This window comes from Carassius carassius, chromosome 22, assembly GCF_963082965.1.
Source record: "Carassius carassius chromosome 22, fCarCar2.1, whole genome shotgun sequence".
Classification (NCBI taxonomy): domain Eukaryota; kingdom Metazoa; phylum Chordata; class Actinopteri; order Cypriniformes; family Cyprinidae; genus Carassius; species Carassius carassius.
In genome coordinates, this window is record NC_081776.1 from 4,074,737 (window position 1) to 4,098,080 (window position 23,344).

Below are 23,344 nucleotides of genomic sequence, written 5' to 3' on the forward strand. Positions count from 1 at the left end.
ATTCTACGTACATGCATACTATACAGAGCATACATTTTTAATGCTAAGTACTTGTTCACAAGACGTATACTTAGAGAGCATGCATTTCCAGATGCAGCCTAAGTACCAAAGTTTGGTGTGCAACCTAAATATGATGGGGAAAAAATTATATGGCTTGCCGTTACATTTTATTTCCACCTGTCACTGGCAAAAAAAAATAATAAATTCTGGCAAAAAGTTTCAATTTGAAGTAGCACCTGAGCTGTTTCTATTGACCATCATTTCACAGAGGCTTAGGAATGGACTCTTTCGACTACCCAGAATACCCTAGCAATGAGGAAAGCACCTTTCACATTTTCTTTAGAGGACATGAAACTGTAGTTACGGTCGGATCTGAACACATTTTAAACTTCATATGCTGTGGATCTTAGATGAAGGCACACAGAGGGTTATGAGCTGATGGAGCTGTTCCAGTCACCTTTATTAGCTGTTTGACATTCAGGCAGAGATGACTGAGACGAGGGGGGTGGGGTAGCCTTGGAAACCCTCTGCATCACCACATGTGTGAGCTGCCATTGGAGTGTGTCCTGATGTGTTCGGGTGTCTCTGAGCAGCTGATAAGTGTTCCTTGTGTCTGTGCATGAAGGAGGAGATCCCTCCTCTCTCTCTCTCTCTTCCTCTTTCTCTCGCTTCCCAAAGACACTTTGTGCCTGTTTAAGCAGGAATCCTTTTCCGCTAGCTGTGAAACGAGGCCAGGTCCATTCCTGACGTCTGAAACGAATGTGGAGCGAATTAAATTTCACTCACTTTAAAGACAAACTGCCTTTCTGGCGAATTGGTCCATGCGTTTATTTCAGTCATTTTAGTAATAACTGATAACCCGATTGACTCAAGAACATTAACACCGGCAAGGTAGATCAGACCTGTTTACTAAAATCATTTGGACAGGCATTAGCAAAATACGTACAACATCTCGATGTAAAATACCATAATGCTCGATAATGTTTCAGAGAGCTGAAGACTTAATTGATTTTGTCTACAAGAGGCACCCTTGCCAAAAATGCCCGTTTTTTCCTCACAAACACGAGCAAACCCAACCAAATGGGAATTATTCAAATGCAAACTATCTTTGTATTTACAAATCAAGCTGAATCTGTCTTGGGCAGCCTGGTATGTTTCATTAGATTTTCTGGGCTACAGATGAATTGCATGGCTTTTTTTAGATGGCTATATCGATTCAATGCAAAGACAGTCGCTATGGCAACCTATCAGGTCTGGAAGGGAGCTTTTCTGCCCCCTCATACACTTATGCCAGGCATTGGCCACAGAGACGTTATATGTGATGGCTCCTATAGCTCTATGACAGAGCTAATGGCCTGCAGTGCTCTTGTGTTGGCCTGTGTAAGTAAGTGTTTCTATGCAGAAAGGGACAGGTCCAGTCACACACTGTACTGAAGCTCAGCTCTGAAGCTTGCTGTTATGTCATAGGCATGGTCCTGATGGAAATGCATTTCAGAATAATTGACAGTCAATAAAATGCAATTGAAATTACTTCATTTAGACAGTGAAAATTTGTCATCGTGGAATTTTGTGGTTAAATATATTGCATTTTTTTTGTACTGGAAAATGTATAAATGACTGTTTTGGGTATTTTATGCATTGCTTTTTTTGACTTATCAACCTTTTTTTCTCACCATATATCCTTTTCAGATAATCCCAGAATCCATCAGGGTTATTATAGTTAACTAAAATTAAAACCATAAAGAAATGTTTTGTTACTTGAAATAAAATTAAATAAACAGAAAAAAAACTTACAATTATTTAATTTCAGCCAGCTGCCAAGGCACCATTTCTCATTTTTATGTAGTTCACCTTTAAAACATGTTAAAAGTATACAAAAAAAAGAGACAAAACACACACTGTACAAAATAAAAGCCTCTCCAACTCAAAAATTTCTAGTTGCTGGTTACGTCTTAATTTTTCAATTGGCCTAATTGAATTTGAATTGAAAAAGTTTAGTTGGAGAGGTCTGAATTTTTTTTTTGTTTTGTTTTTACAGTGCACCAAAATTACAAAAAAATTATCTAAAATGAATTCAGAAAATAAAAACGAAATCTAAATATTAATAGGAACTCAATGATACTAAAATAACATGAAATGCATTGCTGTAAACAATGGTGGATGGAATTGATCTGATTGTAAATACATTATTATACAATATTATTAATTAATTATTATTTTTTTAAAGGTAGAAATTGGGAAAAAAAAATTAATTTTCCACCAAATATTTGTGTGTCATGTTTAGGCATTGGATTAAGTTGCTGTAAATTAAGAAAATCTCAAATCAGTCATTTATGAGGTTACATTTTGGTTAGCTTGCTATGTAGCAGTCTATGTATATCCTGCTAAAAAACAATTAAAATCAGCCTAAGCTGGTTTGATAGTTTCCAAACCTGACGAGGCTGGTCTGTTGTTTGGGTGTAAAGTAGTTTTGGACACTTATACCACTTTTTTGCAGATATATACACACATACATAAGCCAGTACACCACGTCCACATGAGCTGTTGGCAGTAAATCTCATGAGCTGACAGCTGCAGGCCGAGCTGCTGTTTGTCTAGCAAGCCACTCAAGGTAAAATCAATCCCTGTGAAAAGCTGTGCAAGGAAATGTACGTTTTCCCCCTCATGCATATCAAGCATAAAACCTCCACCAGAGCAATAAAAACAAGCCCACTGGTTTTAGTAATCAAGGCCAGGTTTTTCCTTTTTTTTAGGTGTGAGTCAGGTGTAATTTGTGACTACTGTGGAAGCCGTGTGTGAGTGAAGGTGGAGTTTTAGCTGCCAGCGTTTGCAAAGGTGAAAGTCAGAGCTGTCGACATTGTTTCACATCCTGTGGAAACTGTGTGCCTTGTTTCCTCACCTCTCTGCTACCATTAAATGAGTTGCTGAGGTGAAAAGAGTGTTTTTTTTCTTCTTCTGTTTTTTGTTAAACATGAGATCACACATTTTATTTGAGCTTCTGCTCTCTGAGGTTTGAAATGTGTCATCCCCCTCAAAAGAATTGAGGTGGAACCATGATATCAGATGGCAATACACAATTACAGAATGCTTACAACATTCAGATATGTAATTTTATATATATGTGTGTATGTGCCTGCATAAATAAATAATATATATATATATATATAATATACAGAAATGTATATGTGTATATATAATATATATATATATATATATATATACAAACGTATACACCCACATTTTATACTTAATTATCATATCATATATTAACGACTGCAATCAAACATGAAAAAAAAAACTTTACTGAACAAGAGGAAATATTTTAAAGCAAGCAAAATAAACTGCACACATCAGGTGTGGAATATATGAAAAGGAATGCCTGGAAAACTGATTTATGATGAATTCTTCCATAAATTCTTGGAATCAGGTGTTGTCAGTTTTGTGATTATTTGTATTATTATTGTTTATTATGTTATACATAAAGCAGCTGGTATTTATGGAGCGAGAGAAAGACGAGAGAGTGTGTCAAGGTCAGAATTATTGGCACCCTAAGTACATATTACAAGTACGCCATTGGCTAGCGCACCCCCACCTGCTGTTAGCATTCCATTGACTCCCATTCATTTTGGCATCACTTTGACAGCGAATAACTTTACATCTGAGACGTTTAAAGACTCCATTTGTCCATTAATTATTTCTAAAGAAACATGAAAATGTATAAAAGGCTCCATTACCTTGTATCTTACGTTATGGTCCCGTAGAAGCAGTTTTTGTAAAAAATAGGCTAACGATTGCGTCATAACCAGCGACTCTCTGTCGCACAGTAGAGAAATTACCGTATGGACAGGTGGAGAAGCTTGCAGGCAATCTTTTACTGTCTATGAGGCTATCGGGGGGACGTGGAGGCATAAAGTCAAGGGAGATCATTAATCAGAATACTTGCCAAAATTTGCTCCTGTTCACGCTCGCCTTCTCTGGAAGATTCGGTGGGTGATTCAGATTTCTCTTGGCACAGCGATTAGAAGACTTACAGGTTGCTCACGTGACATCTACGTCATCAAGCTCAGTTTGAGTCTGCGCAATACGCCCGACTCCCAGGAAGTGAGTGCTTCTAATTGACTTCAACGTCTCCGTTGAATCCAATCTGGTCGCTGTGTCCATTTCTTTTACTGTCTATGATTTAAACCAACACGTTTTGGCAGCCTAGTCAGAATTCCAACGAGGAGGAATATAAATGTTGTTATTGACGTTAATTACCATTGCTGATGTAATCCTCAGCAACATCAGCTTGTTTACAAGACAGCAAGAAGCAGAAAAAAAAGCCTCAGTGTTAAACACTGGTCACCAGTGGAACATGTTCAGAAATACTGTCCTGAAGTTTTTCGCAATCCACCGTTAGATGTTGCACTGAAATACCCTTACGGTCTGATCTCTCAGAACCCTGCGATATGACCCCATGTGAATCACTGGCGACGTTCTCAACGCTGCATGGATGGAACGGATGATGTTAGTGAAAGTGTGTGTGCAATAAAAAAGAGGAAGCCAGACTTTTCAAGATCACCCCCAAGCCATATTTTCTGATGTTGTGCAAACAGACAGTCGTTGACGGCTGTGGGGACAAAATGCACAAGAATAATATCTCACACATAGCGTCTCTGCACTTCATCATTACCGCATGTGTGGCCTCTGCTGTCAACATATGCTGAAAGTTTTTATTTTTAGCCTGAATAAACACAGTGACTTTTCCCAGCTCTCATTCCGAATGCGTCGCTACCTATTTATTCCTATAGGTATTAGAATAAAGCCTGCTTTAATCGATTCCCAGATGTCTTTTCAAAATATTCCACAGTTTACTTGCACCTACTTGTATTTCCACCTACACTCCACACCAAATATACCCATCACGAACTAGCCATCATTATCCAACACACCTCCTCTTCATCTCCACAAACAAGCGTCTCGCTGGTTCCTTCCTTTCAGACTGGACTTGGAGCCAAGCATCGGTGACGTCGTTTTAGCCTTCAGGTCTGAGCACTTGTCAGGTGGTGAACGCTGCAGTGGAGGAGATGGATGTCATGTTGAGGCCCATGTGTTGGACAGGGAGCGATAATAAAGCGTAATTCGATGGTGGTGGAGCACTGCGTTGGGCCTGGAGCGGGTGATGGAAAGCTCTGAGGCTGCTGCACGCAATCCAGTTGATGGAGGAGACACTTCCTCAATCCTTCTTTAGCTTCTTCGGATGTGTGTAAGTGTGTGCAGAGAGCTGTGATCCTAATGAAACTGTATATCACTGCATTACACTTCTGCTTTCACTAACAATAAAAATGTTGGTTTATTTTGGTGTCACTATGATTACTATGGTATTTAAGAAATGTGTTTTTGGATATGGTGCCTTGGTAATATTCTTGAAAGTACTGTGGAGTACCATATTAACAATGTTATCATGCCTTTTGTCCTACCAACGAAAATGTTATTATTATTATTCATTTGTACTAATAACCATCAATAACAATAATTTGTATACAAGGAAACGTTGTGTTTTAGGGTATATACCTAATACCCTACTATTACTATTACTAACTATTACCCTACTAACACCATGGTATATGAATGTGGTAATCATTTGATACTTGTTTAATAACTTCAACTACTGTACAATGTACTGGCATTTAAATTAATCGTTTGATACAATGCACTTAATGTGTATATAGAACTTTTTACAATAAATGTATATTTAAAAATACCTACCTCTAAGTATACTGTAAATATACTGTATATAATTTGTGTAGTTACATCTAGTTACACTGTTGACCCTTCCCTTAAACCAAAGACAACCTGCCTCTAACATTGAACATATCCCACCTCAATAGCAGCAAACGTCATTTGCTATACAACATTTTTACAAAAGTTTAAATTATTTTTGAACAAGCACATAGTTGTTAAAGAAACCTATTATAAAGTGAGAGCTGTGTGACTGTATATAGAATAAAACATATCATTATTGAGGTACAGGAAGAAAGCGAGTGTGTAACAGAAAGAGCACAGGAATAAAAGAGCATGACACACTGAGACATACTCATCTGACATTCACAATCTCACAGTGTACGTGTGTGAAAGAGAGAGAGAGAGAATGAGCGGGGGAGTGAAACTCTCTGGGAACAGTTGGGATGAATCATCCAGTTTTCACCTCTCTCCGAGTCTTGCAGTAAACTGTTCTTATGGTAAAAAATTAAATAAAATAAATAAATACAAACACAGTACACAGTAATGTTATCATGCTTTCTGATCAGGCATTATGAATCTAGCTCCAAGAAATTTGTCTGTTTACAATGAGAACATATCTGACCTGATGTTAAATAAATAAATAAAATGACAGTAAGAATTATCATACAGTCAATTAGTTATACAATTAATAATAATAATAATTATTATTATTTTTAATTCTTAAAAATGATGTTAAATTAAAAAAAAGACTTATGAGGTCAATTAGTTATACAGTTAATAATAATTTTAATCATAATAATTATTATTATTATGATCAGCAGTAATAAAACATTTTATTAGTAGTAGTAAGTAGAAGTATTAGAAACCACAACAATAAAATGTTGTATTATTTATTATTATTATTATTATTATTAAAAAACAACAGGACTAATAAAAATATACTTTTTATTAATAGTAGTAGTCATAGTGACAACAACATTGTTTATTACAGTAACAATCATTTTTTATTATAATAATTATTATTATTTATTATTATTATTAGCATTGTCCTACCAATGCATAATAATAATTATTATTATTATTAACTGATATTAGTCATTATGATTAGGAAAGAATCTTTCGGTTAAAATAAAGTGCATGAAATGATGGGGACAGGGGTTTGGAAAACGTTGCGAGTTGGATTCGAAATAACATTTCCATTATAAGCACCCAATTCAACTCAAGTACTTTAGCAAACACTAATGTCCAAAACATTATGTTTAATGTTATTGCTATTGCCCAATGTCCAAAAAGAAAAACCTTAGGTAATGCATCAACCACTAGCCAACAGCTCTAACATGATGCTAACATTTCATACGTCTTGACAATTCACTAACTGGTATAGACTGCTGCCGAAGTATCTGGGGCCGCGGTACACACGCACTGCTGATTGCAGTCTGTTGTGAACTCACAGATGACTAATTACCATAAAAACAAACTGAAGTGATTGGCTCAGGATGAGTGGCTGTCCGGACTGGCCCTGTGACAACCCACAGAAGGAAAAAGAACGAGTGAGTGAGAGAGAGAGAGAACAACGCAGGTCAAGCGCTATTTCCCGCGAGATGTTGTCTCAGGAGCGACTTGTCTGCTCTCATTGAGGGCCCGCGCCGTAGCACAAGACGACACCTCATCGTGATTCATTCACTGCCACCAGGGCATCACACAGGCCCCTAGGGATCCATGGGCACACTTCCAATACTTGTCCTCCTTCACTAACTCTCTTTCTCATCTTCTATTCATTCTCAGCTCTGACCTCGAAGAGTTCAGAGGGTTTTGGATCCATGTTGCAGACAACCTTCAGATGACTGACCGAAAAGCACAGAGTGAATAGTGGCTTAAGATGAAGCGTCATGAGAGGATTTATATGTGTCTATTTTCATCAACCTAAAGTCTGAATGCGGATTCAGAGTCTATTATTTATGAAAAATGTACAATAAAATGAAAATGTAACAGAGGCCAGAAAGAGCTGTGTGGAAGTGAGGGGAGAACCAGAAGGGTTACGTCAGGTCATTTCTATTGGGAACAAAATGTATGTGCATGCAAAGATCATTAACAGTAGCAACTTTATCACTGATTTTAAGGATTACCTTGCTGAAAATGACATCTTAAACCATAGTCTGCTGGTCTTTGCTGTTTTTTGATGGTCTTAGGTGGCAGTCCATCTGTTCTGCCTGTCTGATTAATATGAACCTCTCTAAAAACCTGCAAAAAAGATCAGGTTTGAGCAGGCTAGGAGAGCAGCTAATAGTTTAAGATGCTGTTTTTCTATTCTATGTTAAAGTCTGCAACACCTCTGTGAGTTTAATCCAACTGTAGTTCTGAATCTAGACATTTTAAGATATATTTTAAGTTTTATCCCACTGAAAAGGTAAGCCTAAACCAACCAAAGGTTGGTCTTAGCTGGTTTATGATGGTCTTAAATAGTCATTAAACTGGTCTCCAAGTCTGACCAGCAGAAAACGGCACCAAATTTCTCTGAAACTAGGGGACCGACTAAAGACCAACAAACCAGTTTAGGCTAGTTTATAATTTTTTTGTTTTCAGGCTATGTTCGGATCTGCAGTAATTTAATTCAACTGCAATTCCAAATCTAGAGATTTACCCTTCCAAAAAGGTCCTAAAATGGTAAGGTGGTCTTATCTGGTTTATAATGGTTCTACCTGGCTGTCCATCTGTTCTCCAAGTCTGATTAGCTGAAAAGAAATCGTAACTTCTCTAAAACCTTTCAACAACTCATTCTGAACAGAATTGGAGACCAGATAAAACCAGCAGTCCAGTTTTAAACTGGTTTAAGATGTTTTCTTTCCAGGTTGATTTAACTCAACTGAATCAATTTAGCTGGACCCATAACTTTCTTAAACTAGACTAAGATGTTTTGCTGGTCTTATCTGGTCTGGTTGAGTGGGTTTAGAGAATTATTATATTTATTATAATTTTTTAAGTTATGACCTACCTTCTCAAGCCACAAGAAGGCTTTTCATTCTGATTGCACTATTAGTCAAATCATTAATGAATCATTAGGCTGCATGTAAAGTAAAATTAGCAAAGGTGGTTATTTATCAAAAGTAGCATTATTGTGAATAGCATGAAAGGACAGCAGTTTAACTTGATAGCTTCTGCAGTTTCCACAATTTCTGCAGAGTCTGCATAACGTTGCTCTGATGCATCCTGATGGAAACATACACAACACTATATAAATGTGGAGGGATGAGGTAACTTGGCAAGCCCACACCTGACCCAGAGAGGGGGAGAGAAAGATTAGAGAGCGTTAGGAGCTATGTGTGATCCGTCCTCAGGAGCTTGGGATGTTTCAATAATGATGTATGAGCACTTGGCCTCCTGTGATACCCAGGATGTAACCCAGATTCTGTGCTCGGACGTGCGAGAAGACGGATGACTGTGTCTGTGTGTGGTTTAAGTGTTTTTATGTGTGTGTGTGTGTGTGTGTGCGTGTATGAGAAAACAAGGCAGATCTCAGCGGTACGTGCTGCCACCGTGTGTCATGTAGCCTATTCTGTTTTACAAGTGAGCTAATTCTAGCCTTTCAGTCCCCAAAACAAACATATTCAATCAATATTTGTGTGTATTACAATTTTCTACTTTGCAGCTACACATCTCGTTGGCATACACTGGTGCCTGAGTGTTTGACCCATAGACCATAGACACAGTATGTCACGGCGAATTTCCTCCAGACTGTTTTATTTGTCCCAGGCTGAGGTGTCATGAGTAAAAGTGCTGTTGTTGCTCCATTTAGTGACTGCAACCCTACTTTGTCAATAAAATTGAAAAAGGTAAAAAAAAAAAAAAAGGTAAAAATTAAATAAAATACAAAATAGGTATACATGACATAAATAGATAAAAATAAATACAGATGAAAATAGGGCACAGTTACAGTACAAATAATATACAAAAAAATTAAAGTACAAATAAAGTAAAAATTGAGAGTGCACATAAAAAAATAGAATACAAGTAAAAATACAGCAAACTACAAATGAAATGAAACGTTTTTATAGAGTATAAATAAGAAGAAATAAAAAATGAAAATATTAATTATACAATAATTTTCAATTATTTAGATTACAATAACTTTGATTATGATGAGGGCATGTTTGTTATGAAGTTGGTTTATACTGCAAAATGCAAGATGTGACATTATATGCAGATTGGTGAAGCTCAGCAACTTTTAGACTCCGCTTTAAGATGTCTGTACCTTCATAAAAAAAATAAAATAAAAAAAAAAACAACAGAGAGGGTGCCAACATGTAACACATAATTAACCGCAAAACAAGCATGCATGAAACATCTGAAGTATTCACGCCTCAGAAAAAATCCCTCATGTGATCGAAGCAACATTTTATACCGTGGCCTACGTGTCTTTCATCTGTGAACAGGGTTTAGGAATATCATGTTCCTCCTGAGTCACTTTAATCACATACCATGCTGAGCTCAATGGAAATGCACAGGAAAGACTCAGTGAACCTACGTCTGTCTATCATGACGCTGCTCAGCACAAACTGCATAATACAGCCAAAAATGGAGCAAATTCTTTTATTATGAATAACTGTAAATGCTCTGGGATATTTGTTTTGGGTGACTATTAATTATTAACTTGAGTTGTTTTTATGCCAGACAGTGTTTAGTGATCAGTTTATTTGGAGCATTTTTCATTTGCTTTCTTTTTTTTTCCTACTGCAGACTGACATTAAATATCATGTGTGAATGCCTGGATCATCTGCAAACACTTAAACACTGTATGCAATGTAAATAAATGAAATTGCATAGAAGGACAGTACACAAATGTATATTTTATGACATTATTTGCTACAGACAAATTAAAAAACACATCTGAGAAATTGTCCTAAGATGGTACAGTATAATTTTTTTAGCAGTATAAACCTAAACTTATTCAGTCTTATGCCTTATGTTTGAATAAATTAAAATATAATTCTTAGCTTCCTCCTTTTGGGGATTTTAGTGCTCTTAATGTTAGTAAATGTTGCTGTCAAAAGAGGTATTAATAACAGTGAAACTATGAATGTGTGCTCTTTCTGTACAAATGAACAGCTTGAGTTGGACATGAGGTCAGCAGCCAGACACCGAAAGGTCATAGTCATAGTAGACTAGATCATATGACTACAGCAACACACAAACACACACACACAGAACATATCTATTACACACTCACATATTAACAGCGATCTGCATTTGTCCGAAATTAAAAACAAGCACATACTGTACAAAGACCAACACACTGGCAAATTCAGTAAACAGTGTTGTATTTCTTTTTTTTGGGACAGAAACATGGTGTGATTTGCAGGAAATGTCACGTCCATCACACACATTCCCAAAGAGACGTGAAATGCAGCTGTGTCCTCACAGGCTACATAATGCATTCAATATGCATTTGTATGAATCCAGCGAAACATTACATAAAGGTACAGTACCAGTCAAAAGTTTGGGAAAATCTAACTTACCTGCCTAAAAGAAACAAATGAAAAGGCAACTTCCCCCTCTCCCTTACTAAACCAAAAACAGGAGAAAACTATATGATACATATGTTAAGTTTCTTACAGTTTGACATTGGGCAACACATAGCACAACAATCACAGTAAAAAAAATCTGAATAAGTCTTCATATCTTATGCACTGTTGCTCATATAGTAATTTTATCGTACTTTTCAATATTTTTACTGGAAAACAAGGCAAAAAAAAAGATAAAAAAACTTGTAAAAAGGTAGAAGTAAATGCTTAAAAATGAAAAAAAATTATATCTGTACTTTTGACTGGCACTGTATTTCATTGAGATATATCTGTGTAGTAAGAGTGTTTCTGTCATTTCATTATATCACAAAACTAGATTAGCACATTTCCACTATTCTAGCAGTTTGAATTTAGGATTAGATTAAAAGTCTCCTGTTTCAAATGGGACTTTTAATGGGAACACAAGTGAGGAGAAAGAAAAAAAACTAAAATGCCACCTGAATCTCATATTGTCAAGTGATTTTGGGCCCGTAGAATCACTTTGTGTCACTTTTCATTTCAGAGTCATACATTTGATAAGAGCTTTCTGTCTGGTCTCAGTCCACATTGACAGCTATGTCCAGATGCCGCTTCATTTATTTATTTATTTGTTTGTTTATTTATTTATTTATTTATTTATGCATTTAGCAGACGCTTTTATTCAAAGCGACTTACAGTGCATTCCGGCTAAATATTTTTCCTAACATGTGTTCCCTGGGATGGCTTCATGCCATGGCTGCACCACCAGCACAGAGAAAACAGATAGAGGGCCATGCAGGTTGGCAGGTCATATAGATACGCCATTATAAAGATCACAAACAGAGTAGCATACACAAGAGCCTTGGCCATGTGACCCAGCAAGCAGAACTCCCTCCACCATGATAACAGCCTACTGCTGTTGCCATCCACCCAGGACAGGTGAATGCTGGGTAACGGCGGGGAGAATTCATCCTCTCCATCCAGTCGCTGGGGTTCTTGAACGTTTCTGAGGGTCTTTCCAAGCTCAAAGTCCTCCTCTGCGAAAGTGACCTCTCTTTCCCTTGCAGATGTTGTTTGAAGGAGGTGCCTGGATGGGTGAATGCTAACTGTTGGATAGGTAGGTAAGTGGTTGGGTACAAATTTGGTAGCATGACTCTCAAACTCTTCCTCTTCTCCATCTGTGCAATTGTCATGCACTGCTTGGGAGTCCTCTACAAGCTCTTCAGCACCAGCAGGTCCTACAGCCGTCTCATTCAGTTGCTCCTTCATTTGAAGTCCTTTGTTTGCCTCAAAACGCCTCTCTTCGTTTTTCAGTAGCTCTGAACCGTCTTTGTTAAAAATCTTGTTCGACATGCATAATTTGTTCTCATTAAATGCTTCCCTCTCGCAAGATGAAACGATCTGTATTTCTGCGCTGTGATCCGTAGTTGTCTCATCTTGTCCTTTTCTACTGCTTTCCGTGTTCTCTTAATGTAGTTCTCTACAAAACGCCCTCATTTCCACCTGCTCCTCGCTGGCATCTTTATTTATATCCATCCTTTCTGAAGAAGATCCCTCGGCCTGTCTATTTGTGAGCGGCATGTCCCTGATCGCCGTAAATGTCAGGGTGTCTCTGACCACTCTGTGTGTGTTTTCTTTAACCTTTGAGGTGTCAGAGCTGCCCATGCATTCTTCAGGTGAGATTCCATCTCCGGCTTCTGAATTCTGAGTCTCAGTGTCATGTGTGGTTAGAGTTTCGTCCCCAGGGCTTGCTTTGGTCGTGTCTTGTCTCAAAGATCCGCTTGTGTGCTCATGATGTGGGGATTGGCGGTCACAAGATGTTTCTAACTCACTTACCTCCCTCTTTGGCTCAGATCCCTGCGCATAACATGGTAGGGTGGTGACCCTTGGCTCTTTCACTAGTTGGTAATCCAAAACCTGATCTCTAGAAGGACTCATGCTCAGATCCCTTGATTGCTGTACTACAGGATCAGATTTTATGGTTTCCATTGCTTTCCTGTCAGCAGACTCTTGACTGTGGTCTTTCTCGGCTCCCTTTTCCTCCGTCGGTACTACGACTTTGTCCCTTAAAGCTACAACTTCTGATTCTTGACGGACACATACTTGGTCCTGTGTATCAGTGCCATTAAAAAAAGCTTCACAGGCCTTAGAAGCCAACATGGCTAAGTGATCTTCTTCCTGATGACTTGTTTCACTGTAGGTATCTGGAGGGTTTGCTTAGGGAGGTGTTGTTGTGGTACTGCCCCAATCCAGGGAAAGCAGAGGGATCTGGTGGTACATTAGTATTGGTGGCGTGTCATTACCGTATCCTTGTTGGCCGTGGACAACAGGCAAGTGGGTTCTACTTGGTATACTCAGCCTTGGTATGGATGTGGTACTTGTATTTGTGTTGGAATTATAACCCATCTGGATTTCCATTGCTTTCTGAATGAAGTAGTCCTGCACGTGAGCCAAACGAGCAGCTTGACGTTTCCTACGACAATCCACCTGTCAAAAAAAAGAGACAACATGGAGAGAAAAGGTGGTTTTCAACAGACTTTATTATGTCATGTTTGTAATGAGAGGCACTTACTGAGTGGAATATAATGTTGCAAAATGCATGAATTTATCCTTACTAATAACTTCCTGCTTTGCATTCAAAGAGATTGTTCACCCAGTTGTTCAAAACCTGTATATTTATGTCATGTTCATATTAAGGACAGGAAGCAGTTGCAAGTAAATGATGTTTATTTAGAGAAGTATCGCCAGGCTGGTTTGATGGTGGGTGACGCAGGGACCTCGATGGCAGCACAGACTGGTGAGGAGGTGATTGAGTGCGCAGGTGGGTGATGGATCTGTATGATGACTGGTAATTCCAATAGCGACCGAACAGGAACAAGACACAAACGTAGCTGAGCAGATGGAACACAGACAAGAATCACAGAAGACGTCAAACAACGATCTGACAAACAAGAGACGAAAGACAGGGCATTAAGTAGGCTGGTGGAATGAGCTGCAGTAACACCCACATGAAACAATCAACATGACGTAACATGAGACGAGCAGGAAACGGTGCATTCATGAACCCTGACAATTTATTCATAAAAAAAAAAAACAGCTGGTTTTATTCTGGCAAATTGGTGAACTACCTCTCTAAATGCCCACCTTTATCTCTGGACCTTGACAGAGCACTCATTGACCCTACCAGAGTTTTGCAGCAGTCCTTAAGGGATTTGCAGGAATTTATTCCTACTTCTTTTTCTGTTATGTTCTCCTCAGTATGCCTGGCCTTGGGTGTGACTTGTTCTGGAAAAAAAACAAACAAACTCAAATTCTGTCTCTTATCCTCAGAATCAAAGCTCCTTATTCCCAGATCTCCACATATGAAACCCACCTGAGACCTCACCGCTCGCCTCTGCAGGTGTCGCCTCCCAGTAGGTCTTTTTACTGTAAATAGGCAGCACGTTTTCAATCACACTCACCAGCCATGTGTTCAAACATATCATCTCCCGTCAAAACAAAAAGTACTTGATTGGACAACTAGACAAATACGTCTGGTTTTACTGAGTTACACAAAAAACAAGTTTACCTATTTAACAAAGTTTAACCATGAAGCGTAAAAGGCTGTTTTTGAGCTCTGCTACTGTAAGGTTTTCTGAATATTTTTTAGTGCTGCTATGCAATTGGTGGGATGTTTTGGGTGGGTACTAAAGGTTTTGCTATGCGATTACCATCCTGCATACAATAGCAACACAATCCTATAAAATAAAAATTTTTCTAAATTCTTCCAGTGTACAATTTTTTGGACAGTTTTTTCATCTACATGGCTAAAATTGTAAGTCTGATTACTAACTGACAGCTCTTCAACAGTCCGATTTACTGTATCATTCACATCCGGGATGAGTTACACACCAAAATTCAAACCCTTAACATAAGCATGAGTAAAAGTGATGATTCAAATGTATGTTTTTTTTTTTGTGTTCCCAAACTGATTGTTTTAAGGCAGCTCCTGATACCTTTTTGGTTGCTCTCCTCTACAGACTTCTCCTTTTCACTCTCTTTCTCTTTCAGATCGCTCCTTCGTCTTTGGTGGCAGAAGACAATGTAGTTTGTCCCTCCATTGTTGGCCCAGAAGATTCCAACAGCACTTTCATACCGCAGACAGAACTCCACCCGCAACCCTTCGACCTGGAACAGAGGCATCAACACGAGTTGAAAAGAGAAACAGTCCGTCTCGCCATCGCTGGACCCAGGCATGTACTCAGCCAGCAGGTCGAAGTGGCTCTGCCAGCCGTCCAGAGTGACACGGACGTAGACGGCCTTGTGGAAGCAGAGGTTAAGAACGCGGATGATGCCGCGGATTGTGGTGGATCCAGGGAGCAGCTCAATGCGCTCCAGCTCCAACTTCTGCTGCTGAAGTCTCACCTCCATGTCCTGGTGCAATGCTAGGATATTAAAGAGGCAAGAGATGTAAAATTCCTCAGCTTCTCTACTATTTGCCTCCAGCACTGATGAATCCTGGTTGTCATGGTTGTCATACTCCTTCACAGAAACCAGGTCCAGACCAAAGGCGTCCGCAAATGACACCTTTCTTCGTACAGCTACCTGTGGAGATTCATCTCCAGAGCTTCCCTCTAATATTTGGTTCACTGTTTTCTCCAATTTGACATTTTCTTCTTTGTTTTCATTATCCAGTTCATACATTTGGGAAGCTCCAGGTTGCAGGAGACCACGGAGGGTACAAGCTCTTCTGCAGACATGCCTGGGTAATGCTGGATGGAAATCCTGAGAGAACAACGCTAACCGCCTTAAACCCTTACTCGCAATGTTACCTGCCACAGCATCAGGTTGCAGCTGAACATTGTGTGTTTGCCAGGCTTAAAAATAGCTGCGAGTGCTGCTGAACTATACTTCCTGGTGACTAGTATCTGGTAGACGTGGGACACTTTGATGTGTGTTAATGTCGTCTGCTGAACTCTGCGGAAACTTGACAGTTTTGATAAATGCTTTTGAATTATATATGTGTATCTGTACTGAAACAACACAATGCTTCTGTTTGGAAATGTAGAAGAGACTGGGGCTAGTTGTCACATGAGCAATTGGTTCAAGGGTTATATAAAACAGTAACTATGAGTTTAAAATGCTTGTGGCCTTGTATTTTAACGTCAAACACCTAGATAATAAAGACCAATTTTTGTGAAAAACTTCTTGAGACGAAGTTTTACTATGGTCATATATTGTTATATATCTGTAGGATAAGCAAATAAACATAATAATTACCACACTGTCATTACATTCAGATAATATAATGAAAACATGTCAGGTTTTGGCACGTTGTCATATTTTTTATATATTTTATACAATTTATGCAATTCATTAATGATTATTTCTCATGTTTTATTTTATCGTTTTGCCGTTTGTGTCTTGAATTGTTTTCTATTAGTTTTACTGTTTATATTTAATTGAAATGCCTTTTAGCCAGTTGTGCATTTTAAATTCAAATTGTTTAACATGGCTTTTATTACATTTAGATATTTCATATTTCAAACTAATAGTCAGTGAACAGTAGGTTCCTATTGTGACAGCTTGCTTTAATATTGGGCATGTTGTCACACAAGACCAGTTTGTGATATATACGGTTTCAATATACGTTTTTTTTTTTTTTTTTTAAGTAGCCAAGATGTGGAGGACTAAAACTGACTAGTAAATATTTTTTACTTCATTAATTTATATAAAAAAGGACACTTTTTGTTTATTTATTATGTTTTTGTTCATTTTTTGTTTTATTGTATAGTCATTTAATCAATGGTAGATTCTTATGACGTGTGAATTCCAGAAAACTTTTGCGCAGTATTACAATTAGCCACTAGGCGGCAGTGTCTAATCAAAGATGTGTGCACACTGTTTCTTTGAGAAGCAAAAGTGGATTCCAAAACATTCCTGTAGGTGGCAGCAAACCCTTACGTTTCATGCCAGTTTTCCCAAAATGATTTTTCTCCTCTAAAATCCATGTAGAAAATGCATGCGTTTTAATTTCTTCTGTGATAAAACCCATGAAATTATGTATTTTCTTAATTAAACATTTTATTTAAATGCATGCATGTGGTGCATAGAAGGAAATAAATATTATATTTCCGATCAATTAACAAAAAATTCACAACACCTCTGCAGACATCTGACAGATATTTATTATCACATATTGGAAGTGTTAAAATGTTCTAATAAAACCAAGTAAAAATCTGCTGTGCGGCCTATTTATTTAAATATGCATGAACAATATTTTGATTAATGTAAATATACAACTTTTTTTTTTAACATGACCATCCCCCATTTATAACATTATCATGTTTAATAAAGGAAGTGTTAGCTACCACAACATGTAATGAAGATAGTTAATTCAGACAGAGACAGGGATAATTCATCCACAAAGGGAGACTTATGATATTATCAATCTATGATCTGAAAATCATTTTCCCCGTTTTATTTATATGTAAATTTCAAGGCAGTGCCACACAGTTACAGTACAAATATGATGCATAACTCACCATTACAGTATGTGTTTCAAATAAAGAGCTATATTAATTCAAACACATAAATGGTCAAAAGCAAACATTTTTTTTCACAACATCAATTGATCACTCAAATAAACAATATTTCATGACAGTAATAATAATAAAAACAAATAGCTAAATTATCTAGTGTTGTTCAGCTCGAGGTGTATTTAAATAAACCTGTGTTTAACAAGTGTTGATACATTTCATGCTCAAAGAAATAAAAATGCTGTGTTTAAAGAATTTATTTTAAACAATTAAGGAAATAAAAAAGAAAGCACACAGACCATTTTTCAACAAAGCACAATAATTCTCAGTTGTTCCTTTGTTTTCAACACTCTTCCACATTGCTCATCTTTATTTATTTGTTTGTTTCATTTTATTTATTCATAATAAATAATATATAAATATGTATTATTGAATTATAAACAGATAAATAGGAATTACAATTCAATAAAAATAGTGATCGTTATGATAAAACTGGTAAATAAAATAAAGGATAGCACTTCGCATTGCTGTTCTTCATCTCTACTCGTCTCTTTAACAAATGAAGCAGTTGAACAATATTGTTTCTTCGTATTAGTGTATTTAAGAGACCCGATTAACAAAAGCGTCGTTAACTTATAATGACTGTATTGTTTACACAGCAGGTGGACACCACGTCACGTGGGGTCGCAGTACGCCAAAAAATAACAACATGCACGTCCGCGTAAGTGCCTCCTAGCATTTTAATAAGCTAGTCCCCCCCAAAACTCGGCCGATACGTAGCGATGTATTGAATCGAGATACAAAAAAACAAGCCGCGCTTCGCGTTGCGCGTCATGCGAGCGCATTCAAACAGGAGTCTGTGTAACTCGGGCGTTTTTTTACAGTTGCATCGGTAATAACAGCAGCACACTGACTGAAGACAGCAGCGTCTCACTACTCCGAGCGGAGGAATATCAACAGCGCGTGCTGTGCGTTTGTTTTTAGCGCTTTTTTAAACCACAGAGTCGTAAACACGCCAAACTTCAGCCACCGCGAATGAGATACATTCACTTCTTTTGGTGAGTTTTTCACGTTTTTGCCTTTCATACGAGTTTGACTTCACTGAGAAGTTGCAGACGGGTTGTTTAGTGTTTGTCGGATGGTTTATTTGTTGTTTTGACAGTGTTTGTGTTGTTAGAGAGTTTGGGAGAAGTCAGTACTGTGATTCTGTCTTTATAAACAATAAACATCCAGTGACAGTTTTGGCAAATTAGATTATTGTACGTCTTTTTATGCTCAGCAACTTTCGCTGTGTTTATAGCAGTGTTTATTTGCGCATTTTAGTTCTAAAATGACGTGTGAAACGTTAAACATGCATTGCATTAGTATAACACCACCATTTCTATCAGTTTAACAGTACACAATTTTAATAAATTCATTACGGCATAAAATGTAAACGTGTATATGATCTATAATTGATTTCACTACATTTACTTTTTGTACAGTTATTCTCAAATAATTATTAGTGTTTCATAGGTTTACAGTTTTTCATTGTTAGAAATAAATAATAGGTCATTTAATTTCAATACAGTGGTGGAGTTCGTTTTTGAGAATTGTGGTTTTGCATTAAATTTAGTATTGTCAAATTGTCATGAAGTCTGAAAATTTTAATAAAAAATTATACTTATAGCAAGTGATATTCAACATATATATATATATATATATATATATATATATATATATATATATACACTATTTAAAATTGACATTTACTATATATATATATATATATATATATATATAGATATATAGATAGATAGATATAGATGTATATACTAATAAAGATAATAAATGATGTATAGTAGATTTTATTATTTTTATCATCATCATCAAGGTTAACATTAATCTTACCGTGGTTGCTTGCTCCATTTCCATAATCCAGAGTGAAATCTTCATAGCTTTAGAGCTGCTCACAGCAGCAGTGAGTGTCGGGACAGTATTGGAGTCCTGACACTGTATTGGAGTGTTAATGGACAGCACTCCTCTTAAGACTCAACCACATCTACTGCCAGAGCACTTTCAGTGGTTCAGGGGATCTGGGACTAAATCAATAGGGTATGTGACTTCTTTTTTATTTATTTTTTTAAACAAGGTGTATAGTATTACAGCTCCTTTCATGGCTGTGAGAGTTTTGGTTGTAGATGCATCTTAGTTTCACTCTGGCAGGTGAAGTGCAGGTGTGCATCACAGCGTTTCGTCACTCAACGCCGTGTCGCTTCAAAGAGGCCGTAATAGCAGTAGTAAAATTTCAAACACACACACACACATCGGCAGCCCCAGACATGCTCTGTAACGTGAAGCTCGGCTTTTTGTTAACCCAACACAGTTCTTCGCAGGTGATTTTAATTAGCAGTGTTTCAATGAGCGTGATGTTTCACGTATGACACGTGGAGGGAGGCAGGCACTGCTGACCCGCACGACAGGAAAGAGGGGCCTAAATTCGAGTTATCCTGATGTTTTTGTAGTTGCAGCCTGATTATGGCATTCATCATCGGCTAGGGGTGTGTGCAGTGCACTGTAGTGATGTTAATAATGTGTGTGCACTGTTAGTAATGTGTGTGTGCACAGAGTAAAATAAAATCATTTGTCTGACTCTGAGTTAAGATGTCACGGCGAGCTGAATGCTTCTAGGTTATTCCTTTATTCCTATCGAGAGTATTGTGGGTGGGACTGTTTCATTGTTTGAAATCATGAGTTTATTTCATAGTTTTGCTTTCAAATGGCATCTAACAAAAAAAATGCACACTTGAACTTTGTGTTTTTTTTTTTTTTTTGTTAGTTCTCATTCATGTTATCACAATAACTTTCTTAGTGTGTGTGTGTGTTTTAATATACATGTCTAAATGGTCATTAAACTCTAATGGCAACTAAGCCGGAAAGCCTTCTGTTTGTATCCATGTTAACTTCACAGAAATGTTTCCATGACAACCTTCATGCACGTTAAGGCAACCAGAGGTGATCAAGTCCCCCCCCCCCACCCAACCCTTCCTTTCCTCTCGCAAGAGTGGAATTTGTGTTGACAGTTCTGGCCTTTAATGGCACTTTGGTGCTCCGTGAAAGTATTTGTTTACCGGGATCATATGCTGCTAGCTGTCAGCCTCGCAGAGATTGACTTCTCCAGATAAAAGACTGTATTACATGCTTAAGAGGTCTTATGTGTTGTAATTATCCACATCATCCTAACGACGTTTGGTGTGCTTCAGTAACTAAGATACTGAGTGCTTCCTCTGAGGCCACCTATTAGAAATAAACAACGCTTTTTTTGTTGTATTAAAGCTATTTCTTTTCTACTGGGTGTGAGTGGATGTGAATTTAATGCTTATTTTATGGATTTAAATGTTCAGTGCATTGACTAATGGAATGTTACTTCTCAATCTGAGGTTGCAATGCTCTAGAGTCTAGACCTTTTGTTTGATTTATTATTATTATTATTATTATTCTTAAACATGGCATGTAATCCCCAACTCTAGTCTTTTGATTGTGACAGTGCTCTTTCGCACGAACGATATCACATGACCTTTATGGAGAGGTATTAAAATCACCCAAAAGCATCTTATCGTAGTACATATGCCCTTGAAGTTATTAATTGTATGCTTAGCTGATATTATCAGTGCTGATATGTGTTGTCATACCTTTTTTTTTTGTTTTTTTTTTTTGAGGGCATGACAGGGTATTTTGGGCTGAAGGCTCTGATTTATTGAGAGTTTTAGTCTCTGGTTGACTTAAAACCCCAGTCGTTGTAGATGAATGGTGGCGTCATTTGTAGTAAACGGCAAGGTCAGCCCAGCTGGACCAAACTTGCCCGTGGCCTGTGACGAGAGAAAATGTGGAAGTAGACTCACTACTAGTATGTATGATGCTTTTTACACCAGGCTTAGTTTCTTTCTTTATTTTTTTTATTTATTCATTTTTTTGCACAAATAATTTGGTTTAAAAACAAAATATTTTAAAAAATGAAACATTTAATTAATAAAAAAAGAATATAGATATAGTTTCTTGATTCTATAAATATATAAATAATGACCATGCTTGTAGATAATAATAAAAAAAACTTGTCAGTTGTCAGTACAGTAGAACCAAATACTGACCTTCTAACTGAATCTCTGAGGACAATTCTGTTAACAAGAGAAAAAAAAACCTGTTTATTTGAAACCAGTTGTGGAAAAACAGAGGATTTGTGACAGTAACGTCTCCTGACAGGCGTATTAGGCTGCAGAAAGAGCATCGGGCCCGAGGCTGTGGGCATACGGTGCTGCCTTCTGCTGGCATCGCTCTAGAACAAGTTGCAACACTGTGGCAGGGTCACGATGGGCTAAGGTTTGTTCGCCCTGCCCTCTCTAAATAATAACATGGCAAATTAATGCTCCTTTTGTCTTTGACAAGGGCAAAGTGAATATTTTTAGTTTGACTCTTTGGCCCGAATTGTTGTTTTCTTGGTTTTGTGCCAAATGTTGTTATTGTTGAGTTACTGAGCTGATGATATGAGTTAATGTGTTTGGCCTTCATGTTTCTCTATTGTTTTAAAGGAATGTCTGATTGCTGTGCTTGACATTTAATTTGTGTAGCAAAATATCTTTTATTCTTACAAAAGTTCTCTGGTATTGCCATATTTTTTGGGATGTGATAACACATGTTGTTTTTTAGCACCAGTAATATTGTTGTTGTTCAGAATTACTGAGTGGCTTGTAAAACCATGGCTTTTGGAAGGTTTAGTGCAGAAAATTCACGTTAGATCATTTGTAGTGATCTTACCAATTTAGACTGAATATGGATCATGATTGTGTTAATTATTCAATGCCATGGTATATGTGACCCTGGACCACAAAAGCAGGGGTCTGGGATATAATGCTGGGATATATAATTTTAGCAATAGCCAAAAAAAAAAATTGTATGGGTCAAAATTAATATGCCAAAAATCATTAGGATATTAAGTAAAGATCATGTTCCATGAAGATATTTTGTACATTTCCTACTGTAAATATATCAAAACTTAATTTTTGATTAGTAATATGCATTGCTAAGAACTTCATTTGGACAGTTTTAAATTTTTTTGCACCCTTAGATTCCAGATTTTCAAATAGTTGTATATTAGCCAAATATTGACCTATACAAGCCATACATCAAATGAAAGCTTATCTATTCAGCTTTCAGATGATGTATAAATCTCAATTTCGAGAATACAGTCTTAGATTCATAATGTACGATAGTAAATATCAAAATATAATACCATCATTGTACCATGGTGCCACTAGAGTAGCTGTTTGTAAGGGTTAATGTAGAATAATCCGATTTTATCATTCATATTGATATTATTTTCTTATTTATTTTACATAGGGCATGCTTAGCCTAAATCATGAATATGTTAATCATTCAGTATGTATCAAAATATCACCATATTTCCTTCTGGTTCCATCACTATATCACGTTATTGCCACAGTATTTGTGTGTGTGTGTGTGTGTTTTGGTGTTTGTGTTGAATAAACAGATTTTAGATTTATATTCTAGCCTCTAAATTTATTAAACACT

At 37.1% G+C, this 23,344-nt stretch overlaps 2 protein-coding genes across 8 annotated transcripts in view; one reads left to right on the top strand and one right to left on the bottom strand.

Annotated features, from left to right (window-relative positions):
• Window positions 1-13,473: 13,473 nt before the first annotated feature.
• On the bottom strand, window positions 13,474-16,153 carry LOC132098736 (protein phosphatase 1 regulatory subunit 3A-like). Of its 4 annotated transcripts, XM_059504886.1 has the most exons (5): window positions 15,228-16,151; window positions 14,635-14,686; window positions 14,446-14,546; window positions 13,877-13,929; window positions 13,604-13,748 (listed from the first exon to the last, which is right to left on the bottom strand). In XM_059504886.1, coding segments are annotated over exons 1-5 (924 nt in total). In that variant the 5' UTR covers window positions 15,945-16,151; the 3' UTR covers window positions 13,604-13,747. The 4 variants fall into 4 exon arrangements, with proteins under 4 accessions (XP_059360867.1, XP_059360870.1, XP_059360869.1 ...); XM_059504884.1 differs by lacking the exon at window positions 13,877-13,929 and having other exon boundaries at window positions 13,474-13,748; window positions 15,228-16,144; XM_059504887.1 differs by lacking the exon at window positions 13,877-13,929 and having other exon boundaries at window positions 13,586-13,748; window positions 14,406-14,546; window positions 15,228-16,152.
• Window positions 16,154-18,580: 2,427 nt separating this feature from the next.
• The window catches only part of LOC132098737 (forkhead box protein P2-like), a 107,008-nt gene continuing 102,244 nt past the window's right edge, over window positions 18,581-23,344 (top strand). For 2 of the 4 annotated variants that reach the window (XM_059504889.1, XM_059504888.1), the window contains exon 1: window positions 18,582-18,837. The gene's annotated coding sequence lies outside the window, so the exon portion shown is untranslated. Of the gene's footprint in view, window positions 18,838-23,344 lie in introns of all 4 variants that reach the window. The other 2 variants (XM_059504890.1, XM_059504891.1) reach the window with 2 other exon arrangements.